The sequence below is a fragment of the Mizuhopecten yessoensis genome, unplaced genomic scaffold (assembly GCF_002113885.1).
Source record: "Mizuhopecten yessoensis strain PY_sf001 unplaced genomic scaffold, ASM211388v2 scaffold2623, whole genome shotgun sequence".
NCBI classification, from domain to species: domain Eukaryota; kingdom Metazoa; phylum Mollusca; class Bivalvia; order Pectinida; family Pectinidae; genus Mizuhopecten; species Mizuhopecten yessoensis.
The window spans coordinates 215,536-242,102 of NW_018404638.1; the positions used below are offsets into that span (position 1 = coordinate 215,536).

At 37.0% G+C, this 26,567-nt stretch overlaps 1 protein-coding gene across 2 annotated transcripts in view; it reads right to left on the reverse strand.

The window, feature by feature from the left end:
- Window positions 1-10,678: 10,678 nt before the first annotated feature.
- LOC110446190 (sarcoplasmic calcium-binding proteins I, III, and IV-like) overlaps window positions 10,679-26,567 on the reverse strand; it is a 109,002-nt gene continuing 93,113 nt past the window's right edge. Inside the window, exons 4-8 of one of the 2 annotated variants that reach the window (XR_002462439.1) lie at window positions 26,234-26,344; window positions 22,203-22,323; window positions 19,797-19,891; window positions 13,079-15,682; window positions 10,679-12,852 (exon numbers count right to left, since the gene is read on the reverse strand). Coding sequence is in view for 1 of the 2 variants with exons in the window: in XM_021491215.1 (XP_021346890.1) it covers window positions 15,566-15,682; window positions 19,797-19,891; window positions 22,203-22,323; window positions 26,234-26,344 (444 nt within the window). In the remaining variant the exon portion in view is untranslated. Of the gene's footprint in view, window positions 15,683-19,796; window positions 19,892-22,202; window positions 22,324-26,233; window positions 26,345-26,567 lie in introns of both variants that reach the window. The other variant, XM_021491215.1, reaches the window with a different exon arrangement.

Consider the following 26,567-nt stretch of genomic DNA (forward strand, 5'->3'; position numbering starts at 1 on the left):
ATAATACCCACACATGTTATACAGCCAACTATAATACCCACACATGTTATACAGCCAACTATAATACCCACACATGTTATACAGCCAACTATAATACCCACACATGTTATACAGCCAACTATAATACCCACACATGTTATACAGCCAACTATAATACCCACACATGTTAATATTCCTTAAGTAACAGAACTGCATGACACTCGTTATGACATGCAATCAGTATTAACATAACTACATGACACTCGCTATGACATGCAATCAGTATTAACATAACTACATGTGCTTCATTTCAAATATATGAGCGTGTGGCATATAATTAATTTAACTAAGAAAAAACGCGATTAACATCGCAAGAGTTGGTATCGCATGCTATTTTTAAACTTCTTCGATAGCAGCGACATTATAAAATTTACAATGCTATTAACTAGTAAATTACTTCTGTTAGAAGGATATATGTCCTTCATATTAAAGATATGCCTCACATAGTATGCTCTATAAAGTAAATGTGCGTGTACTATCAGGATTCTCTCGATAAGCTATATCAATAGTATTGTATAGTTGTTCTACATTACTTTCTAATGTATTAACAACCAAATAGTTCTCTAAGTTTTCAGCTCATGCAATACTATATCGACTGGATAACACGTTAACAGTGCGTGCCTTTTAAATCAAGTATATTTCATTTGAATTAATTGAATAGTAGAAAAAGAAAGTTCTAAAATAAATGTCTGGCCAATATAGCATGTATACAAAAGTCAATTATCGATGTTTTTAATTCATTCATATAAATTTAATAAGTTGTAAACAAATAACTTAATGCGGGTTCAAGATATAATATAAATGTGTCAGTTGATGTCTTATATTTTATTTCAGTGTTTAAAAATACGTTGTAAATGTAATGAAAGGAGAAAATTTAAAATATTGTGATTCTGTTCTGAATAAATATAAGTCGTTATCATATGTATTAGTTATTGGACTCGCAGAAGAGATTTATAGCTCTGAGGTAGTGCCAACAGCTCTTGACGTTCCAATAAACACAGTATTTTTATTTTGTGCTCCAAATTACATAGACTACATATTATAAGTGCTAGGAGTCAAGTTAATTAAAAATACTGTTGCCAAAACGTGATTATAATTCTATTTTGAAACCTATGTTATTTCGAATTCGTGTGACTGTAGAAAGGCATAATGATATTTTGGTCCACATTTCTCTTCTCATGTTACTATGGTTCTAGTAGGCGATGACACTGGGGCAAAACAAAATCCCCAAAAAATGAAAAACGAGTGATGTAAATCGTGTTTCCTTAAAAGGCGTTGAAAAGAATTGGAAGAGTATTCTTTTGTACTGAAGAAAGGGGTTGTATGAATTTGAAAATTTTGTTCATTTTTCAGATCGAAAAAAGCAAATCACTTATTTAATTTCTTTTGAATGCGTCCTTCAATTAAACTCGCTGGCATCAAACCACTTAAAAAAAGTATTTTCCTGAATAACTTGTTGTATAAGATTTTTTTAAAGATGAAATATTTTCTAGTTATCCTCATACAATCAGCATTACTAGTCTGCCCCATGCTTTGAATGCATGAACACATTTTGTTTGCAAAATGAATAGTGCCAATTGAATCATCTTGAAAGAATATATTCATTTCCATAATTATGATTTTTTCTAATGAGCAGATGAATTTTAAATCTAGTTCTATATGCCTGTTGACTGAACCATTTGTCTTACCTAACCTAGCTTACCTAATCTGTGTAAGCTTATACACATGAAGTGTCTGTGACACAATTTTTTTCTACTGACGTTTACCCCTCCACAAGAAATAAAATATGAGAGAATCAATATGAGGAATTTGTTTGGGTCTTAGCAAAGAGCAAAGTAGTAATTGAGTAATTATGCTGTGAAATAAACAATAGTCTAATGCCATTAATCTTTCCTTTTAGAGCCAAGTTCATACTTTGTCTTGTACATAGAGTAACAGAGTTTTGAATTTTACAATGTGTTTAGGAGTTAGCTTTAATCCAACTGAAAAGCGTACCCCCACCCCCGTTTCACGAAAATACCCCTAATATCTTCCAGGGTTGAGATGCACGTCTGGTATTAACGCGGTCTTCGCACTACATATACTGTTCCCTTTCTATAAAACATGCGTTATACTGCATGTATTAGTAAGCTTTAACCCAAATATATTTGCATAATTATTCAATTCAAAATTAAAATCTTTCGGTGACCTATCTGGTACAGCCAATAATAAGTCAGTGTCACCTGCATGTATAGGTTGTAATTATTGCTACTTTTTATGTATCCATCTTTCGGGTTGTTTCAGTCTCTGATATTTTTCTTGCTATTTCTATATATTTTCCTCTCTGAGATTTGCCTGTAGCATTTTTCTGTATGATGTAAAGGAAACGGATCTACCTCTGATTTACTCTAATATTACATTGTATCTACAGATTGATCATTTAAAAAAAGAAGCTGTATATACTACTTAGAGCATCATTTAACTAATAGATGATGAATATAAGACATACACTTTAAGGATTGAACGTCTGTCATATTGCAGTTACAACCAATATGAATGCAATCTGGGTGATAGATAAATAGGACGTCATGAGTATTTATCTGTCACCCAGATTGCATTCATATTGCAGACGGCCAATATCGGACCGAACACTTTCCAAATAACGGTCGTCATGAACAAATGTAACCAGGCGACAACTGTTAAATGCAGTTACATGCTATAGTTATGTGTGCAGGACATTCTAATACAAAAGTAAGAACTTCCCTTCCTATTCTGGATGTCTTCATTGTCTGCAAAACCGTTCAAAATGCGACTTATATGAACCAAGCGACAATAACAGGATGTCGGCTATCTTACAAATTGATGACGTTACTGTAACGCTGTGAGTGGTTGCTACATGTAACACCGACGTTACGGAAACCGTGGTCATGTGACCAGATAATGCAGACTGCAGCTACTGTTCAGTAACTACAGGCTGACTCTCCATAGAGTTAATGGAAAATGGGAAGGGCATATGTAAATAAAGGTGATTGCACGTTTAACATGGTATAATAGATATAGTATAAAATGAATTATAGATCTCATCGGTGATGTTGGGACCAAAAATACAGTATTCCAAAAGGTTTTAAAGGTGCAGTCAACTGTTCCTTTGTACATCTTCCATGTTATACCTTTACGTTACTATTCCTTTAACAGAGCCCCGCACTCTAAGTTATTATTTGGACGGAATGAAAGGCAACATTTAGTTATACTGGTCATGCTGTGAACAGCATGCTTTTCACGACGTCAACATATACCCTGACCAATAGCAAACGATGTCTGTTATTTCAAAATGATAATTTCATGAAATCTTTTCACAGAATCCTACCGATTATTTTAAGTTATATACCATTATATGGACAACCCAGAATGTAAAAGTAGGAGGAAAATAAACCAAGTGCTACACAGTTATGTACATGTACGGAAGGCTGTCGCTCTGTATACTACTTCGTTATTTCTCTCACTAAAAATGTGCGTTTCGTTTTATATCCACCGAAATAATCCTAGCTCTTTTTTTGCTTGTTACTACTCGCCGAAGAAATTCCTTTGAAAATATTAAAAAGGAAGGAAATGAATCAAGAAATATAAAGTTACACAACGTTTCTGAATGAATGGTTGTCGCTCAATATATTAATCCGATCATTCACCCCCTGTTGAAGCTCCATAAAGTGATCGGTTTATTTGGGCTGGTTGTGGAACGAAGTTAAGAGTAGTCTACGGACACTGATATAATTGACTTAATATGTGTTGAATTTCAAGCGAAGCACGGAAGAGTTATTCCCCTTCAAACCTAGATCAGAATTCACGGAACAAGAGAGGCATCTTGTCGGTTGTTCAACGTCTAGTTGGAAGTATACCATATGAGACGAGTGAAGAAATATCGTATACAGAATGCATCATAAATTTTCCATTGTTCTATTTGTTATCTTTGTATTAATTCAGTACCTTGGTCAGAGCATTTGAAAACTGTCACTCATTTCTCAAAATCAGTAATCAAATTTTAAATTATTGAGCAATTGTAAAACCTTATTTGTACAACTTCAATGTATATGTATAATAGTCCCAATATTGAATATGTCAAATATATTTGGGACGTTTGACCTAACCTTTCCTATTTATTTTAAGTGTGTCTTTTTTTATTCATTTTCGCGCAGAATGAACAGTAAGGGAGGGGAGGTAACTCTTGGATTAACGATATAAAAAAATCATAGTTTTGTTACAGTTTACGAAAGCAGTGATTTTTAAGAACTAAATTTCTTTTCATATTCAAGAAAACAAAAATCAAAGTGAGGAATGTTTCACGGAATGTTTCACTCATTTATTTTGTCCACGAACAACAGTCTTTTTTAATATATTGATTTTATGAAATAAATATACGTATTTCTTCTTACATGGAGATTTCGTAAACAGTCTTTTGTGTGTCTTAAGAGTTATAAACTTTGTTGGACGACGGACGCTGCTTTATCAAGCAAATATGACCTGATACCAGTAGTTAAGCTGACAAATAATCAGTCTACTGCTACTTTACGCTACAAGGAAGTTGAATCCGCTGGTGGACTATCAGTCCCGATGTGGGCACGGTCTACTTGAAACATTTAGAAAAGATTTTCTGCTGAATCCACAGTTAATTTGTAACGTAATAGATGTGTTATGGGAACATTTTCCCTTCCCCTTTTTTTCTATTCATGTTAACTCTTTCCGTACCGTTGTCGTGTACACACGACAACAATATGTCATCCTGGTCCCCGTTGTCGTGTACAGACGACAAAATAAAGGGCCGTCTCATCCCCGTTGTCGTGTACACACGACAAGAGACTTTAATGTAACCTGCCTCATGTTTAGTTGGTTATCGCACGAGACTGTCGCGAAAAAACAATTAATTGTCGCTAAATTCAGAACCCTTCAGTTTGGAAGGAATAATTTAATTTTGTGCAGAGTACATTTTTTATTATGTGACTTAATGTTCTCGCATTTGCCGCAAGATGTTTGCGTTTGGTGCCTTAAATGTAAGCAAGATGGCGGCAACTTAATTGGATACGAACACTCGTAAATTCATTATCAGATATTTGTTGAGACTTATGGAAGTAAATTTGAATATTCCAATATAAGTCTTGATGAAATCTACTTGTTTTAAAAAAAACTCAGCGACTCCACATTCGTAACCATGATCAATCCCTATTGGAAACCTGCACTACCGCTGTGTTAAATACAAGGAATCGTATCGTTTATTGCCAGACAAATGTCGATTTCTCAGTCATAATCAGCTGCCAGTTAGTCATTATACTGCGAAAATGAAGAGGTGTTTGTTCATAAACCAGAACATGAAACAATAACAATATTTGTTCACGGTAACCTGTTTAATTCTTGCGGCAGTTACACCTATTCTAAAAAGCACCTTAATAATCCGCCATTTTTTTATATGCGCGGGGGCGAGTCTAATAAGTACATCCGGTACGGAATCCGGACCGGAGTTGCGGTACGGAAAGAGTTAATTAAGGAACACTTTGGACATGTATGTTCATTCTCTTGTATCACTGCCGAGTTCTATATGGACACAATGATGCAGTAAATATTACGTTTTTGACATTCTGCATTAATATTTTTTTCAATATTACTTTCTACTAGTACTTCTGTATCCCTATTTGATTAGATTTTGTTTATTTTTCTACACTGTTACATCTGAAAATAACACATTTAGCCCGAGAACACGCCTTAGATATTTCGATCTATTAGTTTGCTGAATTCTTTGGATATTTGGGATGGAGTGAGAGCGGCTTATTAAATTTCTATTTAGAAATAAATAGCACACAGATCCCTGCGTATGTTTCGAATTTGTAATGTTGTTGTTTGTATTTTCGATTTAACCAGGACCACCGGGAAATGTTTGCTCTGAATCTAAATAGTGAGGAATGGTTCCACATTGTCAAAAATATGTTTTTAACACTTTTAGACGAAATGTTTACCGCTTAAACTACCAAGATTGATATGTAAATCGGGGTATAAGAAAGAAATTTCTTACACCCCTTTCTACCACAATACGCTGTGTAAACACGCAGACTGTTAGATAAATATGACCTTCAAGAGTTTTGATTGGTCGAGAAAATGAACTTTGACTTTCCACGCGCTTTTTGCCACATGCTGTTTTGTTTACGTCGTCTGCTTTCAACATCCGACAAATGTTGGTGACTTTGTGTGGTTATGCGGAAAAGGGGGTTATCAAGGCAATATTAAAAGAAGATGATATCTACAAGATCTTTCACAACGTCGGGAAATATTTCGTGGCTGAACTGTCACTATAAACGTCAACCATAGAATCGTCACGAAGAAACGTCCCATGCCTATGGTCTTGGACATTGACAGCGATAAGTACGCCTTCATCACTTGGCGGGAGGCAGACTTCTTACAATATGCTTACGCGCATATAGTCCGTGGTTAATTTATATAAATTAATGCAATACTGCTACTCTCAATATTCAAAGTCGTTCATCTATTATATTTTTTCATAAATTGTTACCGAAACATTAATTTTGACAATTATTAAATTTGTAAAAAAAAGGTTATTTTTGAATATTAATGAGTGACTTTTTACATATGGGTCACATCACTACGCCAGCCTTGTCAACAAACACATGCGTGTATTTTATTTCCGACTGTTCATGAGATTGTGGTAGAAACAGATCTTGGGCCATTTTAAAGGTCATATTATTCTGACAACGAAAAGACTAAAGGTGCGTCAAGAGTTAACTTGAGACCTTTTTCGTTTCAATCTTTCCTGTCTTTCACACGACTCGTGGTTGTTAAGGATGGTATTTATTTCATTCTCGTTAGTTAATTTTCAAAAGTTACAGAAAGGCACTCGCTAAAGCCCGTGTCTTTTATAACTTTTGAAAATTAACTAACTCGAGTGAAATAAATACCATTTTCAACAACCACTCGTTGTGTAACCTCTATTTCTTACCCTGGACAGCTCTATCTTACACACACGGATATGAGTGAAATACATATCCAACCATTTAATGAAGTGACCGCGTATTAATAAACATAAGTAGCATCATTAAATATCTCTAAAAGGTATGCCCGTGCAGGGTCGAAACAAAATTGCCGTATCGTGCAAAATGATCGCATGAAGCCAATAATACGGACCCATTGAATACTAGAGTGTGTTCTTAGAGTGCTTATTCGGTCTTTGCGTATTGCAGAGTTATCTTCTCTTGAGAGCAGGTATTGATTGTTACATGTACGTCATTGGTTTTTGGTGAGAAAATTACGTCGTTTTCTCAAAAATTGATGACGTTACTCTCACAAACCAATGACGTAACAATCAATACCTGCTCTCAAGAGAAGATAAATCTGCAATACGCAAAGACGGAATAGAAAATGGATGATCTTAAGGTCATCTGCTATCAACTTGATAACATTTTGAACCATTGTCTTTTATCTTCTGTCTGCTCTTTCCTTCTGACGTTGTCGCTCGATTTTGTTTGAACAGCCAAGGTCGTGGGAGAACGATTCCTTATAGGAAACACGCTAGGAAGTGAAAATAGATAAACAGATTGAAGACAGGAAAGATTGAAACGAAAAAGGTCTCAAGTTATCTCTTGACGCACCTTTAGCCTTTTCGTTGTCAGAATAATATGACCTTTGGACGCCGTCTTGATATGACATTTGATTTTGCATTGACCCAAACACAGGACCATAACGAGTGTTTAAGGCACTCATGGAGATCGTGTCCGTTTGTAGATTGCTACACATGATACTGATAAAATAACTGTGATCATACTATTGTATTTAACGTTTACGAGTGGTGTTTTATGTTAAACAAAATATGAATTAGATTCATATATTAAAATAACTCCGCAAAAAATATTTCTATCATTACATCAGCGTTGATCGCTAAAGTCATGTGATTTTATGATTATTAGATGCAAAGGAGTATATTGGGAGGACACAATATATCTACATACCAGACTTAAAGCTCAATATCTTTTGAAAGAAATCATTCGGATATTTAATGTGTTAGAGTGAGCTAAATCTCGACTTTTTAAGTAGGTCAGAATGGATAAAATAATTCCCTTCTTCGATCTGCCATCTTTTTTGGTCCTTCAGCATTGAATAGTTTTACATGTATCAAGCATGATTGTCAAAAGGACCAAAGAACTCTGACAGACCTCTGCTGCCAGTATCATATATAGTTAACGTCATGATTTGATTGATTGAGGCTGGGGTTATAGTTCCGTTTCTGTCTGAATTGGTAGGTAGACACATGTTCTCTTCCATCAGTGTCCGGGAAGAACATGTCGTTTGGACTGAGACATGATAGTATCATGGCTGATATTAAATCTCATTTAGTTTCCGAAATGTTTTTGATTTTCCACTGTGGAATAAACAGGCTTGGTCTTGATGGTACCCGGTAAGTAAAGGCAGTGTGATGTTCAGTGTGTTTTCTGTGGTAATTTACAAAACCGAGGCCATAAAACATTATGAAATATACATGTTGTATCCACGAAGTTAACATAAAAATAATTTAACATTTTTATCTTGTGTTCTAAATGCACGTATTTTATAATATACAATATTTTGAAGAGAAAAAAAATGGTTTAAATAGCTTCAAAATAAATGAAGGGACGGTAATTTTCCTCATTTCTTTTCCACTGTAAATAATTCGTTACACATCAGCTGTAGTGAAGTTTCCTTTGAGTTTCACGCACTTGTTTATTGGACATTCTAAGAAATAGGGCTGAGACATTCCGACTCCACCAAATACATTACCGACCCTGTTTGTCGTTGGAATTATAAGTTTATCAATCAAGTTAATGTAGTTTATACTGTTGTTACGAATAGTTTGTTTATTTTTTCGATGTTCCCGTCATCTCTGAATTTTATCCAGTCATGTTTTTCATCTGTTCTATTCGCTTTTAAGTTAGGTTACCGAACAAAGGTTTTGTCTTTCGATTTTCTGTAGTGTTTCCTGTTGGGTCTCTATAGACAATTGTATTAGGCATTTAGGCACTATTTCTGTTTATTGTTTCCATGTCACAAATATTTAACCTATTCCGGTATTTGTCACAGTCCCCTTACTGTGCTGCAATGTTATATATATTTCGCTTATAAAAAACGCAGTGTGTAGTCTGTNTTGCGTATTGCAGAGTTATCTTCTCTTGGGAGCAGGTATTGATTGTTACGTCACTTGTTTGTGAGAGTAACGTCATCAATTTTTGAGAAAACGACGTAATTTTCTCACACAAACCAATGACGTAACAATCAATACCTGCTCCCAAGAGAAGATAACTCTGCAATACGCAAAGACGGAATAGGAACTCGGTAACGCCTTTACCTGTATGTATTAACATAAAACACGTGATATCTGTACTTTTTGTTTGTTCATAATGTATTTATACTCTGTTTAATCTAAACATTTGTAACTGGTATCACACCATAACTAGAAATATTTAATGTCAAAAATATATGTTCATGAATTGTATGTTTCTAAACGAATACAATTATTAACTATATCTTAAAAATCAGTATTTGTGTTACTTCGGAAAAAATCCAGGGCAAAAATGTCTTTACATTAAACTTAAAATCGAAATCCAAAAGCTAAATACGACTGTAGTATTAGTCTCAAATCGTTTATTGCTTCATGAAAAATACTTTGTACTCTTGAAATACAGCAATTATGCAAGACAATGTTTGATAAATTTAAAAACTAATTTTATTTAATTTTCAGATGTTTGCTTTTATGATAACTTGGAGTTAATTACCGTCGACCGCCGACATAGTTACATCGACTTGAAAAGTTGGATCCCCGTGGTTTTCAAGCATGTTTCAATATAGGATAAATAAAAAAGTCCTTTATTTATTTTTCAAGTATAAAAGCAGTTATGAAGATACAAAGATACTCCTTGTAATTTGAGCCTATGATAAAAAAAAGATTGATATCAATTCCTTTTCGAAATTTATCAAAATATGTATAATAGTTCACTGATATCTATATTTACTTGACACGTGAGTGCAAAAGAAAAATCATCGTTTTCCCTTTTTTGATATATAATTTTCTTGTATCAACTCCTAGGCATAGCATGGACCTAGCAGGTCTTATATCCCATTTAGATTTTAGAATATGAAAAAAATAAAAACGTCTCAGATTATTTGACTTTCCCTCTCATTTATAATTCTTTCAAGGTTCATAAAACAGACAAAGACTAATGATATTTAAAAATAAAAAATCCACATGAATCATCTTGAACCAATGATGTTAAGTATTTTATTCGACGATGTCGGTATACAACACTCTACGGAACTATTCAAATATAAATTTTTGTAAGTCTTATTTCGGAACAGATTTTATTTAACAAAGTCTCCAGAATAATATATTATCAATGGCCACTTCAAAGTTATGTAGTTTAGACTGAGTGTTTGAAATCGGTGTTTGAAATCGGATCTGACATATTTCTATTGTTTGGTTTTGTTTGTTTGTGTTTTGTTTACATCCTATTAACAGCTATTGTCATTTAAGGACGATCCCGGTTTTGGTGGTGGAGGGTAACCGGAGTACTCGGAGAAAACCTGTTGCCAGTCGTTCTATTGTACACAAAAATAACAAACGCTATATTTAAACAGTAGTAGGTATTTAATAGGGTATAAAGGTAAAAAGAGTAAACACCTACAGTACAATGATACACAACATAGATTGCGAACCTAGCCATCTATAGATCTGCTTCAACCACATAACAAAGCCTTCTTCTAAACCACAAATCTATGTGACAAAAATAACACCCATAAATGTGCCTTCTTAAATCATCAAACCAATGTGTCGTCTTTAACTACAAAATTAATATGTGCTGAAAAACCACAAAACCGTTGTCTTTAAAAAACCATGAAATCATCTTTTTCATTTAACCATCAAACGTTATGTTTTAAAACCCCCACAAAACCAATAAATCTCTTTAACTGTCACCGAAATGTGTGCAATGACCGCTTAAGCGACATGTCTCCCAAACTACCAAACAGCATGTTTGGCCAAACTTACCACGTGTGCCAAATTAACCTACCTGTAAAAGTCACGTGACAATTCACCCAGTGACGAGTTACGTGAAATCTATGGCCGTTATAAACACACACGTGAAAACTCACTTCAGTCCCTAATTCCTTCCTGATCAGAAGCCAAACATCACTGACCAGTGTCCAGTGGTTAAACACACAATACACAGGTGGAACACATATTGGGATACAAAAGATAGTGTACGATGCTTGCAAAGTCATTGTGCATTCATGGTGTTATAAATGCAATGTGAGTTGGCTTCCCGTGTGGTGATAGTGACGTCATAAGTACAGCGTCGGATATCACTGGCAATTGTCGCGCAGGCGCGTTTCTGTTTATTTAATAAACATGAATACTATTGCCACTTTGTTTCAATGAAGGTGCTATCTGACGACTGAGTGTCAATATCTCTTTACGTGTATAATCTCTATGTAAATATATAATTTTCGTATGAAATAGGTGTCTACCTAAATGGTCTTTCGAAAAGTAGTTACGAAGAACAGTTATGTATTTAGATTTTTTTAATTCTGTGGTTAATCTCCATATATAAGATTGATGTAAACACTATAGAATATAGCTCGCTGACTGATTTGGTTTGGTTTTATTTTGTTTAACGTCCTATTAACAGCTAAGGCCCTTTATGGACGTTCGCTGACTGAGCTGTGGGATTAGTTAAGACACTGTACTTGTGGCGTTTAGTCAGATTTATTTAAATAAAAAGTCGAGTTTGATACCAAACTATTTTATCCATGAATACATTACCAGTTAGTTGTCCTCTTTGTTTCCATATTCCGTCTTTTCGTATTGCAGAGTTATCTTCTCTTGTGAGCAGGTATTGATTGTTACGTCATTTGTTTGTGAGAATAACGTCATAAATCTTTGAGAAAACGACGTAATTTTTCTCAACCAAATTAATGCCGTAGCAATCAATACCTGCTCACAAGAGCAGATAACTCTGCAATACGAAAAAAAGTAATATGATACTAAATATCGTTTGCTGCCTACTATGCTTTAAGCTGTCTTAAATCGTTTTGACGTTTCAGTTTTAAATTGATAATCATCCACGTATAGATATATTGACTCTACAATATGATGGTTGACAGGTTTATAGACTGACGTCATTAATTAGGTGTTCCGACGTCTACTTTGGAAAATCGACTTTCTCAGAACAAAGTATGTTTATGTACATTGGGTTCGAAAATGATTATGTCATCTAGATCTATGTCATGTATATGGTTACGTCATCAATGACGTTGTATATATGTGTCTGTGTACATTAATACGACAGTGTGTTAACACCATCGTATGTAAACGCTGATATTTCTTTACACAATGCTTGGAAAATTTTGTAAATATGGGATTTTGTAAAAACAGAAATATTTAATACAGGAATGTGTAAATTTCTGTGTAAAGATGAAACGTGTAATAAAAGACAGGATTAATACCGGAAACGTGTAAAAACAGGAATGTGTTAATACAGGAATGTGTAAATACAGGATTGTGTAAATAAAGGATTGTGTTAATATATGAATGTGTAAAAATAGGAATGTGTAAATATAGGAATGTGTAAATACAGGAATGTGTAAATATAGGAATGTTAGGAATGTGTAAATATAGGAATGTTAGGTATGTGTAAAAATAGGAATGTGTAAATATAGGAATGTGTAAATACAGGAATGTGTAAATATAGGAATGTTAGAAATGTTTAAATATAGGAATGTTAGGTATGTGTAAATATAGGAATGTGTAAATTCCTGAGTAAATTCCTATGTAATACTGCAATGTTTAAATTTCTGAATAACACATGAAATGTGTAAATCCACGAATCGTGTAAATTTAGGAAAGTGTAAAATACAGTATTCAATTAACTCAGGTTTGTTTTGTTTTTTGTTTGTCAATACCAGATTGTGTAAATTCAGGACTGTACAAAAACAGAAATATGTATTTGTTTCATGAATACCGGATTGCGTAAATTTGTACAGGATTGTGTAAATACAGGATTGTGTAAATACAGGATTGTGTATTACAGGATTGTGTAAATACAGGATTGTGTATTACAGAATGTTTTTATATAAGAGTCATGTGTGTATGGATACATGTTTATTCAGGTAAGTGTAGATATAGGGATAAATACCGGTGTTTAAACAGGAAGTAGAAGTGTGCCAACGTGCAGGTGTAAGTGGTACAACATATCTACATATACCTTACAACACCAATGATCAGGCACAGAACACACATCAACCACGTATAAAGATAATAGATAGGAAAAATGTAGAAACAATCTAGCTAAAATGTCTCCCACTAACCTTCGTCCGTGTCACTCGTTAATATAACTTCCTTCGGAACCTCTCGCACTGTAAGCAATCTTCACTAAAACTCCTTAAATGGTAAACTCCGTTCAGACTTCTCGAATATTCACACTTGTAGCTCTTCGAAATTCGTTGGACGGTCATTTAACAAAAATGCCTTAAGAACACCTCGGGTTATCATTTACCCGGAACACCTCGGATGGTTATACACCAAAAAGATTGAATTTTAACTGGTAGAGTCATTCTCTTAAGCGAAAAGGATTTTAACAAGTGATCACAATTATGTTACATGTATTGTTGTTTGCGCATGGCTGCATGAACTGAAATAATGACATATGTGAAAACCAATCTGTAATGTAAATAACACCTAATCTGTACAGGCAAGATCGAATGGACCAAAGAGATGACCAGCCCTATCACATAACCACTGGAAAATAGACCAATCAGATGGTTAGCCATACCACACGAACAACATGGATTGGACCAATCAGGAGTCTAACAAAAAAACCACGAGAGATGGTTCTGATTTTGCAATTTTACTTGTGTGACTCCACATCTACAATTAGAAGGTTATAAACCAATCAACAATCCGTACACAGGTAACATGACCAGGTAATGTGCACTACCACCGTGTAAGAATAGGACTACAGTAAATAATTATACCAAAACACCCACTAGATACGATTAAATCTTGATGCTGTCAATGTTTCTAACCCACACGTGGTATATACATATACATGTGCACGTGCATGTACTGTTGCTATCACGTGGGTAACCCGTGATCTGGATGATATGAACAGTCGTATACATGATTTTATATAATATTACATATATATTTATTTGATTACCATTGATTGCTAGTGACTCGGTGATTTTCACACGTGACTCGGTGATTTTCACACGTGACTCGGTGATATTTACCTACTACCTTTTGACGGGTTTGTACGTCATCACTTATAAATATGTGACACTACTTCTATTACCGTTTTGCAGTAAACTGTAATTGTTATCACCCTTTGGTCAGAACTTTCATAAACAAAAATATGATACCTTATTGGGCGGTAGTGATGCAATTTTTTAAGGACTATTGAAATTTTATTTGTTTTATTGTCAAAGCTAGCCGATAAACAATACTTCTTTATTCAAGGCTTGCAAAAATACGCGAAATCTTAACCCCATGCATTGGTGTCGCCTCTGACAGACACATAGTTTGGACCATGGACAGTTAACAAAATTGAATGAAATGTATCCATAGCGAATTTGTTCCAATAACAAGATCGTTAAGATCTTACCCTAAAATGTTGAAGCGTTATTTATCACAAGGTTGAATGATTTTGAATTAATAAGCATTTATCCGTAACTTTTATCCTGGATGTACGCTGTTTAAAGACTGTGCTGTACGCACGGGACGGCCTGTTATCGGGATAAAAGTACGGATAGAATGCAAGAAATATAAATACTTATTCAATTGTGTAATGTCTGGCCCTTGATTGCATAAATATAGTAGCGCAAATATGGCAAAGCATTAAATTACAGATTTATTGACAGAAGTCACGTGCACACTAAGTCACGTGCACACCAAGTCACGTGCATTCATGACTCACGTACACCAACATAACTCGTTCAAGTGCAATTGTTCGAAAAAAATACTGGCTTATTGGGATTTTATGGGTTATGTTTGTTTTATTTCTCTGGTTGGTTTTAGAATTAATTGCAGCCGAAAGATTACATCGCTAAATCCACCTACAAAAGCAAAAAAAGACCGAAATCTAAAAATGTTTGTGATGAGTTGTTTAGTAACACATGTACAGAGAAAGGAGTTTTGTTGCCATGCTACAAATACGAATGTTCTTTATGTCCTGGTTAGAAATATGTACTTAATTTTAATTATGTTCTTGTTCTCTTCGACAAGTCAGATTTTTGAAAAAAACGAAATTTACTCTCCATCTGATCAGTGACGTTAAATAAAGACACATGCGCATGCGTAAAGTGGACAAATTTTCGTTGAACATCCGGCCATGTGGCTACACTAGAGCTTTCAATCTTTACATTCACTTAGACAGAAAATCAATCGCTCCATGTTCGTCAACAGCCAGGTCGCGTGCTTTTCACGAGATCCTAGGCTATGAATAGGAACATCAACTGATCACGTGACATCTCATTCGGCCAGGAAATCGGGGACACCAAACAGGTAGTTGCCTTTCGCTTCGCGATCGTCTGAGAAGAAGTACTCCTTCCAGAGCTTGCGAAACTCAGATCGTGATATGTTCTCACCCTGTCGAGATAAAGAACAAACTGAATTAACGATATACAAGAAAACTTCGTTATCACGAATTCAGGTCATTCGAATAATTCCGTTATCATACATTCTCGACGAAGGTTTTGGATTGGTTTGTTTGTGTTTCACGTCCTGTGAACAGCTAGGGTCATTTAAGGACGTGGCAGGTTATTATGGTGGAGGAACACCGGAGTATCCGGAGAAAAACCACCGACCTACCTCGACGAAGGTATGGTAGAATGTCACCAGTAAGCCCGTCGATCAACCGTCTGTTCATCCCTGTGTAGACTATTTCCAAAGCGCTGCTTATGTTCCATTAACGCTGTGTAAATTTTATAGACAGGAACAGTGCATGTTTATTATGCGATCTATTTTTCATTTATAGAGTTATCGTCCTAAGATCATAACAGTCCTGTTCGTATAACTCGTCTCTGATATGCTGTCATCCCGTTATCATCACAGTCCTGTTCGTACCCGTACCTGATATGCTGTTATCCCGTTATTATTACATTCCTGTTCGTACCCGTACCTGATATGCTGTCATCCCGTTATTATCACAGTCCTGTTCGTACCCGTACCTGATATGTTGTCATCCCATTATTATCGCAGTCCTGTTCGTACCCGTACCTGATATCCTGTCAACCGTTATCATCACAGTCCTGTTCGTACCCGTAACTGATATGCTGTCATCCCGTTATTATCACAGTCCTGTATGTACCCGTACTTGATATGCTGTCATCCCGTTATCCCTGTTCGTACCCGTACCTGATATGCTGTTGTCCCGTTATTATTACATTCCTGTTCGTACCCGTAACTGATATGCTGTCATCCCGTTATTATCATAGTCCTGTTCGTACCCGTACCTGATATGTTGTCATCCCATTATTATCGCAGTCCTGTTCGTACCCGTACCTGATAGGCTGTCATCCTGTTATCATCACAGTCCTGTTCGTACCCGTCCCTGATATGCTGTCATCCCGTTATCATCACAGTTATAGAGTTATCGTCCTAAGATCATAACAGTCCTGTTCGTATATCTCGTCTCTGATATGCTGTCATCCCGTTATTATCATAGTCCTGTTCGTACCCGTTCTTGATATGTTGTCATCCCGTTATTATCACAGCCCTGTTCGTGCCAGTTCCTGATATGTTGTCATCCCGTTATTATCACAGGCCTGTTCGTACCCGTACCTGATATGCTGTCAACCCGTTATCTTCACAGTCCTGTTCGTACCCGTACCTGCTATGCTGCCATCCCGTTATCATCACAGTCCTGTTCGTCCCCGTACCTGACAGCTGTCATCCCGTTATTATCACTGTCCTGTTCGTACCCGTACCTGATATGTTGTCATCCCGTTATTATCATAGTCCTGTTCGTACCCGTACTTGATATGTTGTCATCCCGTTATTATCACAGTCCTGTTCGTACCCGTACCTGATATGTTGTCATCCCGTTATTATCACAGTCCTGTTCGTACTCGTACCTGATATGTTGTCATCCCGTTATTATCACAGTCCTGCTCGTACCCGTACCTGAAATGCTGTCATCCCGTTATCATCACAGTCCTGTTCGTACCCGTACCTGATATGCTGTCATCCCGTTATCGTCATAGTCCTTTTCGTACCCGTACCTGATATGCTGTCATCCCGTTATCATTACAGTCCTGTTCGTACCCGTACCTGATAGGCTGTCATCCCGTTATTATCACAGTCCTGTTCGTACCCGTACCTGATATGCTGTCATCCCGTTATCGTCATAGTCCTGTTCGTACCCGTACCTGATATGCTGTCATCCCGTTATCATTACAGTCCTGTTCGTACCCGTACCTGATAGATTGTCATCCCGTTATCATCACAGTCCTGTTCGTACCCGTACCTGATAGGCTGCCATCCCGTTATCATCACAGTCATGTTCGTACCCGTACCTGATATGCTGTCATACCGTTATTATCACAGTCCTGTTCGTTCCCGTACCTGATATGCTGTCATCCCGTTATCGTCATAGTCCTGTTCGTCCCCGTACCTGATATGCTGTCATCCCGTTATCTTCACAGTCCTGTTCGTACCCGTACCTGATAGGCTGCCATCCCGTTATCATCACAGTCATGTTCGTACCCGTACCTGATATGCTGTCATTCCGTTATCATCACAGTCCTGTTCGTACCCATACCTGATAGGCTGTCATCCCGTTATCATTACAGTCCTGTTCGTACCCGTACCTGATAGGCTGTCATCCCGCTATCATCACAGTCCTGTTCGTACCCGTACCTGAAATGCTGTCATCCCGTTATCATCACAGATCTGTTCGTACCCGTACCTGATATGCTGTCATACCGTTATTATCACAGTCCTGTTCGTTCCCGTACCTGATATGCTGTCATCCCGTTATCATTACAGTCCTGTTCGTACCCGTACCTGATAGGTTGTCATCCCGTTATCATCACAGTCCTGTTCGTACCCGTTCCTGATATGCTGTCATCCCGTTATCATCACAGTCCTGTTCGTCCCCGTACCTGATATGCTGTCATCCCGTTATCGTCATAGTCCTTTTCGTACCCGTACCTGATATGCTGTCATCATGGTATTATCCCAGTCCTGTTCGTACCCGTACCTGATATGCTATCATCCCGTTATCATCACAGTCCTGTTCGTCCCCGTACCTGATAGGCTGTCATCCCGTTATTATCCCAGTCCTGTTCGTGCCCGTACCTGATAGGCTGTCATCCCGTTATTACCACAGTCCTGTTCGTCCCCGTACCTGATAGGCTGTCATCCCGTTATCATCACATTCCTGTTCGTACCCGTACCTGATAGGCTGCCATCCCGTTATCATCACAGTCATGTTCGTACCCGTACCTGATATGCTATCATCCCGTTATCATCACAGTCCTGTTCGTTCCCGTACCTGATATGCTGTCATCCCGTTATCATTACAGTCCTGTTCGTACCCGTACCTGATAGATTGTCATCCCGTTATCATCACAGTCCTGTTCGTTCCCGTACCTGATATGCTGTCATCCCGTTATCGTCAGAGTCCTGTTCGTACCCGTACCTGATTATCATAGTCCTGTTCGTACCCGTACCTGATATGCTATCATCCCGTTATCATCACAGTCCTGTTCGTACCCATACCTGATAGGCTGTCATCCCGTTATCATCACATTCCTGTTCGTACCCGTACCTGATAGGCTGTCATTCCGTTATTATCATTGTCCTGTTCGTACCCGTACCTGAAATGCTGTCATCCTGTTATCATCACAGTCATGTTCGTACCCGTACCTGATATGCTGTCATCATGGTATTATCCCAGTCCTGTTCGTACCCGTACCTGATATGCGGTCATCCCGTTATTATCACAGTCCTGTTCGTACCCGTACCTGCTAGGCTGTCATCCCGTTATCATCACAGTCATGTTCGTACCCGTACCTGATATGCTGTCATCCCGTTATTATTTTGACATTGAGCGGTATACTTTATTCCGTTTTTGATAATTTTTTTTAGAATATTTAGTTATTTCTAATTTCGGATACAGAGTGTATTTTGAAATTTCGAAAACCTCGATTTTATCATCATTTTGATGATAGTGACGTCAACATAATATTGTATTATTTTTTACCGGGTTATACAATGATCAAAGGGGGTAACTATAATGAGTTCGAAAAAATTTTGTGATTATCAAAAACTTTTAACTTATAATAATAATAATTCGAGGTTCTTTTATACCGCTTTATCACAACCTAGTTTGTAGGTCGTCTCAAAGCGGTTCACAAAGTATTATTCGTGGTTAAAGGGCCCTTGCAACCAGCCAGCATCTTTCTCAACTCTCTGGGGAGCATACAGCCGGTGCTGCCATTTCGGCGCTAACAGCTAGCATTCAACAATTCTGGCACTGCCCAACCACGTACTTATTTACAGCTGAGTAGACTTGAACAAGCTGAGTAAAATATCTTTTTCAAAGATACAACACAGTGCCGTGACGTGACTCAAACCCACAACCCTTCGGTCACGAGCCAGGTGTCCTACCACTACACACTACCGTGCCTCCTATGACTTATGACACGTGACAAACATGTGACAGACACGTGACATACATTAAGAGAGAAATACTTACGCCAGACATCTTATGGAAGGCCATCCTACATTCCTCCACCGAGATATAGTTACTATAATACGTCTCATACTCCTTCGCGTCAATCTCCTTGTCACCTGACACAAACAAACGAATCTCATTGACTGATTGTTATTCATATTTCCGACTAATATTTACATATATTAATTCTATTGGCTAATATTACTGTCACCTGATACATCAGCCGAATCTCATTGGCTGATTGCTATGTATTGTTTTACTTGATACAGTATTTAAATGCATTAGTTTTATTTGCTAATTACCTATCCATCCCCCTCCCACAAATCGTCCCCAACACTAACCCGGTCCATACAACTAACATCTGAATAAACCCATACATCAATCAGCACATTTCTAACACCCAGCACCTCTTTCAAACCTACAACCCCCCTCACCCCCCCAACTCCCATCCATTCTATATCCAAATCCTAGCACTAAATCTCACCCCTCCCCTCCCCACGTGTTTCATCTTTTCCCATACTAATAATCACACTATACACTAAAAACTAGAAATGTCGGAACGAGGAGCAGAATTAAGTGAAAGACAAGTCGAGGTATCTAAGAAAGATGACATTGGTATAAGTTCAGTCAAGTATATAATCAGTGAAGAATGATGAAGAAAGGAATTCAAGGAACGGACACCAAAAAAACAACAACAACTCAGCACATGCATGACACTAATCACTAACAACCAGTCCGTCGGATGGGACTATAAATGGTGGCCCGTGTGAGAACTGTCCAATTTCGCACGGAAAAAATCCCTCTGGGTTTTTCGAATAAGAGCAGGCGCGTACACGCCGACTCAGAGGATAGGAAAAATTTATTCAAATTTTAAAGGTAGGGTCTCTTTATTAAGATATTTAGAAGGACTTCCAAATTTTATACATAAACCAAATTCTTAAACTTAGGCGGGGCTGATGGGGCTGACGGCGGCACAGTACCTCACTTCCGGTCCAGAATTGGTGATGCTTCACAATGAGTGTTAGGTTAAGGCATTATAAGGCATAAGAGTCGTCTCACAAAAACTAGACAGTTAATATATATAGGATAGACGGCTCTTTATCTAATCTATCCCCCTCTTCTACTCTTTACTCCACACTTTATCCCTTCTACTCTTTTTCCTTTCTGTTCTTCGTCTGCTGGATAACCGATACATCCGGTAGTGAAGCGGACGTAAAACCTATCAATCAATCAATCAATCATTTGCTAATGCATGGAACTGTCACCTGACACAAACGTACGATTTCCATTGGCTTATTGGTATAAATATTATCATCTGACTCTGACGGCCCCAAGTTTGATTGGCCAACTTAGAGCAAATACAACGTTCATCTCAACCGCTACATTCAAAATGACGTGACATAAAAGTATTTTGAAATGGCGCCAAGATTTTGGATTGAACTTTGAGTTTAGTTTTGAAATCATCCAACACCATTAGTGAGGAGTGGTCAACAGATAATACGAGGATAATCAATAACGACTGAGTTTTGTAACTTTGTAAAGTTCTGTGAAGACTTGATAGTAACCGGAACAAGAATGTTTTACACGTAACACAAAGTCATGTCCTGGGCTCAGCTATAACCGGAACAAGATCATTATAATACAAAATCTCTCATATGCTTAAAAATAACCGGAACAAGTGCGCTGTGATACAGAGTTTTGTCCTAGACTGAATTATAACCGGAACAAGAACGTTTTACAGTAAAATAAAGTACTTCCATACTTGATAATAACCGGAACAAGTGAGTTGTGCATTTTCATACAGAGTTCTGTCATAGACTTGATAATAACCGTAATAAGAGCGTTGTGAAGTTTAATGCAGGGTTCTGTCCTAGACTTGATAATAACCGTAATAAGACCATTGTGAAGTTTAATACAGGGTCCTGTCCTAGATTTGATAATAACTGTAATAAGACCATTGTGGAGTTTAATACATGGCTCTGTCCTAGACTTGATAATAACCGTAATAAGACCATTGTGAAGTTTAATACAAGGCTCCGTCCTAGACTTGATAATAACCGTAATAAGACCATTGTGAAGTTAAATACATGGCTCTGTCCTAGACTTGATAATAACCGTAATAAGACCATTGTGAAGTTTAATACAGGGTTCTGTCCTAGACTTGACAATAACCGTAATAAGACCATTGTGGAGTTTAATACAGGGTTCTGTCCTAGACTTGATGATAACCGTAATAAGACCATTGTGAAGTTTTAATACATGGCTCTGTCCTAGACTTGATAATAACCAGAACAAGAACGTTTCACAGTAATACAAAGTCCGTCTAGACGTCATCATAACAGAAACAAGTACAGAGTTCTGTCCTATACTTGATAATAACCGGAACAAAGGAGTTAGAATACAAAGGAGTCATGGCGATACACATACCTGACTTGTCGTTGACATTAAACATGAATTCCATGAACTTCTCCTGCCACTCGGGGACGGTGTTACTGCGGATACAGTCTTCCCACATACAGATCCACTCGTCCTTAGACACGCGACCATCCTGTAACACACATGTAAACAAACACTTCACATACAAAACGTACGCGTAACACACATGTAAACATATACTACACATACAAAACGCACGCGTAACACACATGTAAACAAACACTACACATACAAAACGCACGCGTAACACACATGTATACAAACACTACACATACAAAACGTACTCGTAACACACATGTAAACAAACACTACACATTCAAAACGCACGCGTAACACACATGTAAACAAACACTACACATACAAAACGCACGCGTAACACACATGTATACAAACACTACACACACAAAACGTACTCGTAACACACATGAAAACAAACACTACACATACAAAACGGACGCGTAACACACATGTAAACATATACTACGCATACAAAACGAACACGTAACACACATGTAAACATATACTACACATAAAAAAACGTAAGCGTAACACAAATGTAAACAAACACTACACATACAAAACGCACGCGTAACACACATGCAAACAAACACTACACATACAAAAACGCACGCGTAACACACACGTATACAAACACTACACATACAAAAACGCACGCGTAACACACATGTAAACATATACTACACATACAAAACGCACGCGTAACACAAATGTAAACAAACACTACACATACAAGACGTACGCGTAACACACATGTAAACAAACACTTCACATACAAAACGCACGCGTAACACACATGTAAACAAACACTACACATACAAAATGCACACGTAACACACATGTAAACAAACACTACACATACAAAACGTACGCGTAACACACATGTTAACATACACTACACATACAAAAACGCACGCGTAACACACATGTAAACATACACTATACATAAAAACGTACGCGTAACACACATGTAAACAAACACTACACATACAAAACGCACGCGTAACACACATGTAAACAAACACTACACATACAAAACGCACACGTAACACACATGTAAACAAACACTACACATACAAAACGCAGGCGTAACACAAATGTAAACATACACTATACATACAAAAACGCAAGCGTAACACACATGTAAACAAACACTACACATACAAAACGTACGCGTAACACACATGTTAACATACACTACACATACAAAACGCACGCGTAACACACATGTAAACATACACTACACATACAAAACGCACGCGTAACACACATGTAAACAAACACTACACATACAAAACGCACGCGTAACACACATGTGAATATACACTTAACATGCAAAACGCACACGTAACACACATTCGAACATACACATACAAAACGCACTCGTAACAAACACACATCCTTACACATTTGACATTTATTTTGTGTCTGAAATGTACTTAAAAGTGATTTTGACTTTCCCCCGGTACGAATGGTAGTAAAAGGGACATAAATCAAATTTTTTTTTAGAAGTAGCTGGTGAAGGCTCGTGATTTTTTTTATTTCTGTACTTTATCGATGTTTATGTGCGTGTGTAGGCGGCTAGGTGTTGTTACGTAAGCTGCGTCGTGGGGGATAGACGTGGGTTAGCAGTTGTAATTACACAGTGGATCTTGTTGTGCTTAAAGTTGTTATTTTCGCTGAAATACCTCATTCGTGAAGATGCGGATTAAGTTTAAAGCTACAGGCAAAATATCAGTGTCTTGACTTCAAGTCATCCATAAGAACCTCTTAAACGATTAAAACACATTTGACCCATGTGACCTTGAAAGTCAAACATGGACATTAAATTGAACAAACTTCATAGCCCTTCCTCCCAGAATGCAATTTGCCAAATATCACCATCTCATACCTTTTGTTTATTGAGATGACTTTTAAAGATTTATGCACTATGGACCAGATGTAACCATGAAAGTATGTCAAGGTCATTCACATCAACAAGCAATCATCCTGTATGCTTTAGTTATTCAGAAAAAGGTCGTTTTAAGTTTTCAACATATTTGACCCCTGTGACTTTGAATGCCGGCAAGGTCATTCATTTAAACAAACTTCGTAGCCCTTCATGCCAACATCCTTCTGGCCAAATATCATCACCCTGGACCTTTTGGTTATACAGAAGAAGCCATTTAAAGGTTTTTAAGACAATTGACCCCTGTGATCTTGAGTATAGGCAAAGGTCATTCCTTTGAACAAACTTTGTAGCCCTTCATGTCAACATCCTTCTGGCCAAATACCATCACCATGAAGCCTTTGGTTATACAGAAGAAGTCGTTTAAAGGTTTTTAAGACAATTGACCCATTTGACCTTGAATATGAGTGAGGGTCATTTGTTTGACCTTCGGGCCAGGTGAGTTAAAAATGCTGTTCCTGAAATAAGATTTAGACAAGACAAGAAAGAGATTTCTATTTTGTTTTGGCAGCGAATTTATAGTTTAAAAATCTAGGGTTGAAAGTTTCCTCGAAATCAACGAACGTAAGGTTTGTCCACCAAAACCACAAATAAATGAAAAGTATATTCCATGGGCTTATTTTTTTTTTTTATAAAAATAGCAGAGTTGTTTTAATATTAGAAATGTCACATAAAAAAAACAAATTACAAATGGAGACAATTTATGACTCGGGCCCTGTCTTGGCCTGGAACTTACAGTACCCTGCATCAAATCGCCTAGCCGAGAAATACCGGTAACTTTGACCCCCAGAAGCCTTGGTGCAGTAGTGGTCACCGGTCCAGTCCCAGTTATCATAGTCATCAATAGTTCCTAGATCCCAATGTTTAACTGCTGAACTGCTTTCAGCTGGCATTCAAAGCCAATATAACTGCCAAATGGAACGTAACACCATGAAGCACACTAACGTTTCGAATTGAATTTGTCATATTCCATATTTTTAAGGATGCCAACGGAAAACTGTTCAGTACTTATATTTTACAATTTCAAAAATATCTTAACCTTGTAGAGAATAATATTTATTGATATTAAGTATTTAGCTCAAATACATGTATATATATCGTGTGTGTTTGTTTGATAGAATAGCCAGCTTTAAGGATTGTGTTCAACACTGCAATTATGAAGTCATGATACTTATGACGTCCCCTCGTTGTCCATGGCAATCATAGCCGATATGAATGTCATTTAATTTGGTAGTTTTTTTTTTAGTGATAATACCATAGAGTGTAAATATAAATATTATTCCTGGATAAGACAAGACTTTCACAGATACAAGTATAATGTAATTGTCACAGTCAAGTAACAAGTGGTACATTTTAATTAATTTCCGAAATCATTTGTTGAACATACATCATTAATGTGTATGATACAATATTATCTTATTCATGTGAGTTTATGATGGAACTGTCAATCTAACATGTACACCCCATTCATGAGCGTGACGTCATAATGGGATAATAATGATGTGACGTCAAGCAATTGAGATTATTACGATTCCGTGATGCGGAAATCGCGAGGACTTTCTGAGCTGATTCTGGTGATTGGAATGAGACATTGTACAAGATTGTTTAAGTTCTACTAAATATTATTGCGAGGGCATGCATCATCGATGATTTTGACATCATCACCTCGTTTTAGATTTGTACATTTGATTTTACTTCATGGATTTTGACCAGTGTGACGTCATTTGTTGCTGATGTTTGTTTGAAACCATGTGTATGTTGACAATGTCGAGAAAAGCATAATTTGTGGGACATTTATGAGAAAATGATAAAGATAAATATGACGTAAACAACAGTGTGAACGACAACCTCGACAGGGCTACACCAGGGTTCGAACCATGAACCTCTGGTTACCGTTCTGTCGCTTTAACTGTACAAAGGAGGTATCCTGGCCCAATTGCGCTACAGCTATATTTAACTCGACACTAAAGGGAGGTAGCTGTATTTAACGAAATATTACGGTGGAACTCTTCAGTGTTTTGCCTGCATTGGGACAGACGTCCTTAATTATACGTACAGCATTGACGTCCGCGTAGGTTTTCAGTCCCGTCCAGATAAGTCCCAGCGCTTCCTCAGTCTCCCGATGTTTTTCACTATTTTCCGGCCATTCCAGGATAAGACATACCTTCTGAAACACAGAGTTAACAGACTTAATTTTTAACCTTTTTCTTTTTTCTTGTAATTAAAATAATGACGAAAATATATCAACTGTGTCCCAATAAAAGGGATGAAATCTGAACTAAAAGATATATAAATGTTATAAGCGGACCAAGGAGACACAAAAAAGAGGCAGAAGAAAAGTCGCCGAGGAGATTCAAAAAACAAAGGTGTGTGTGAGTGTGTGTGTGTGT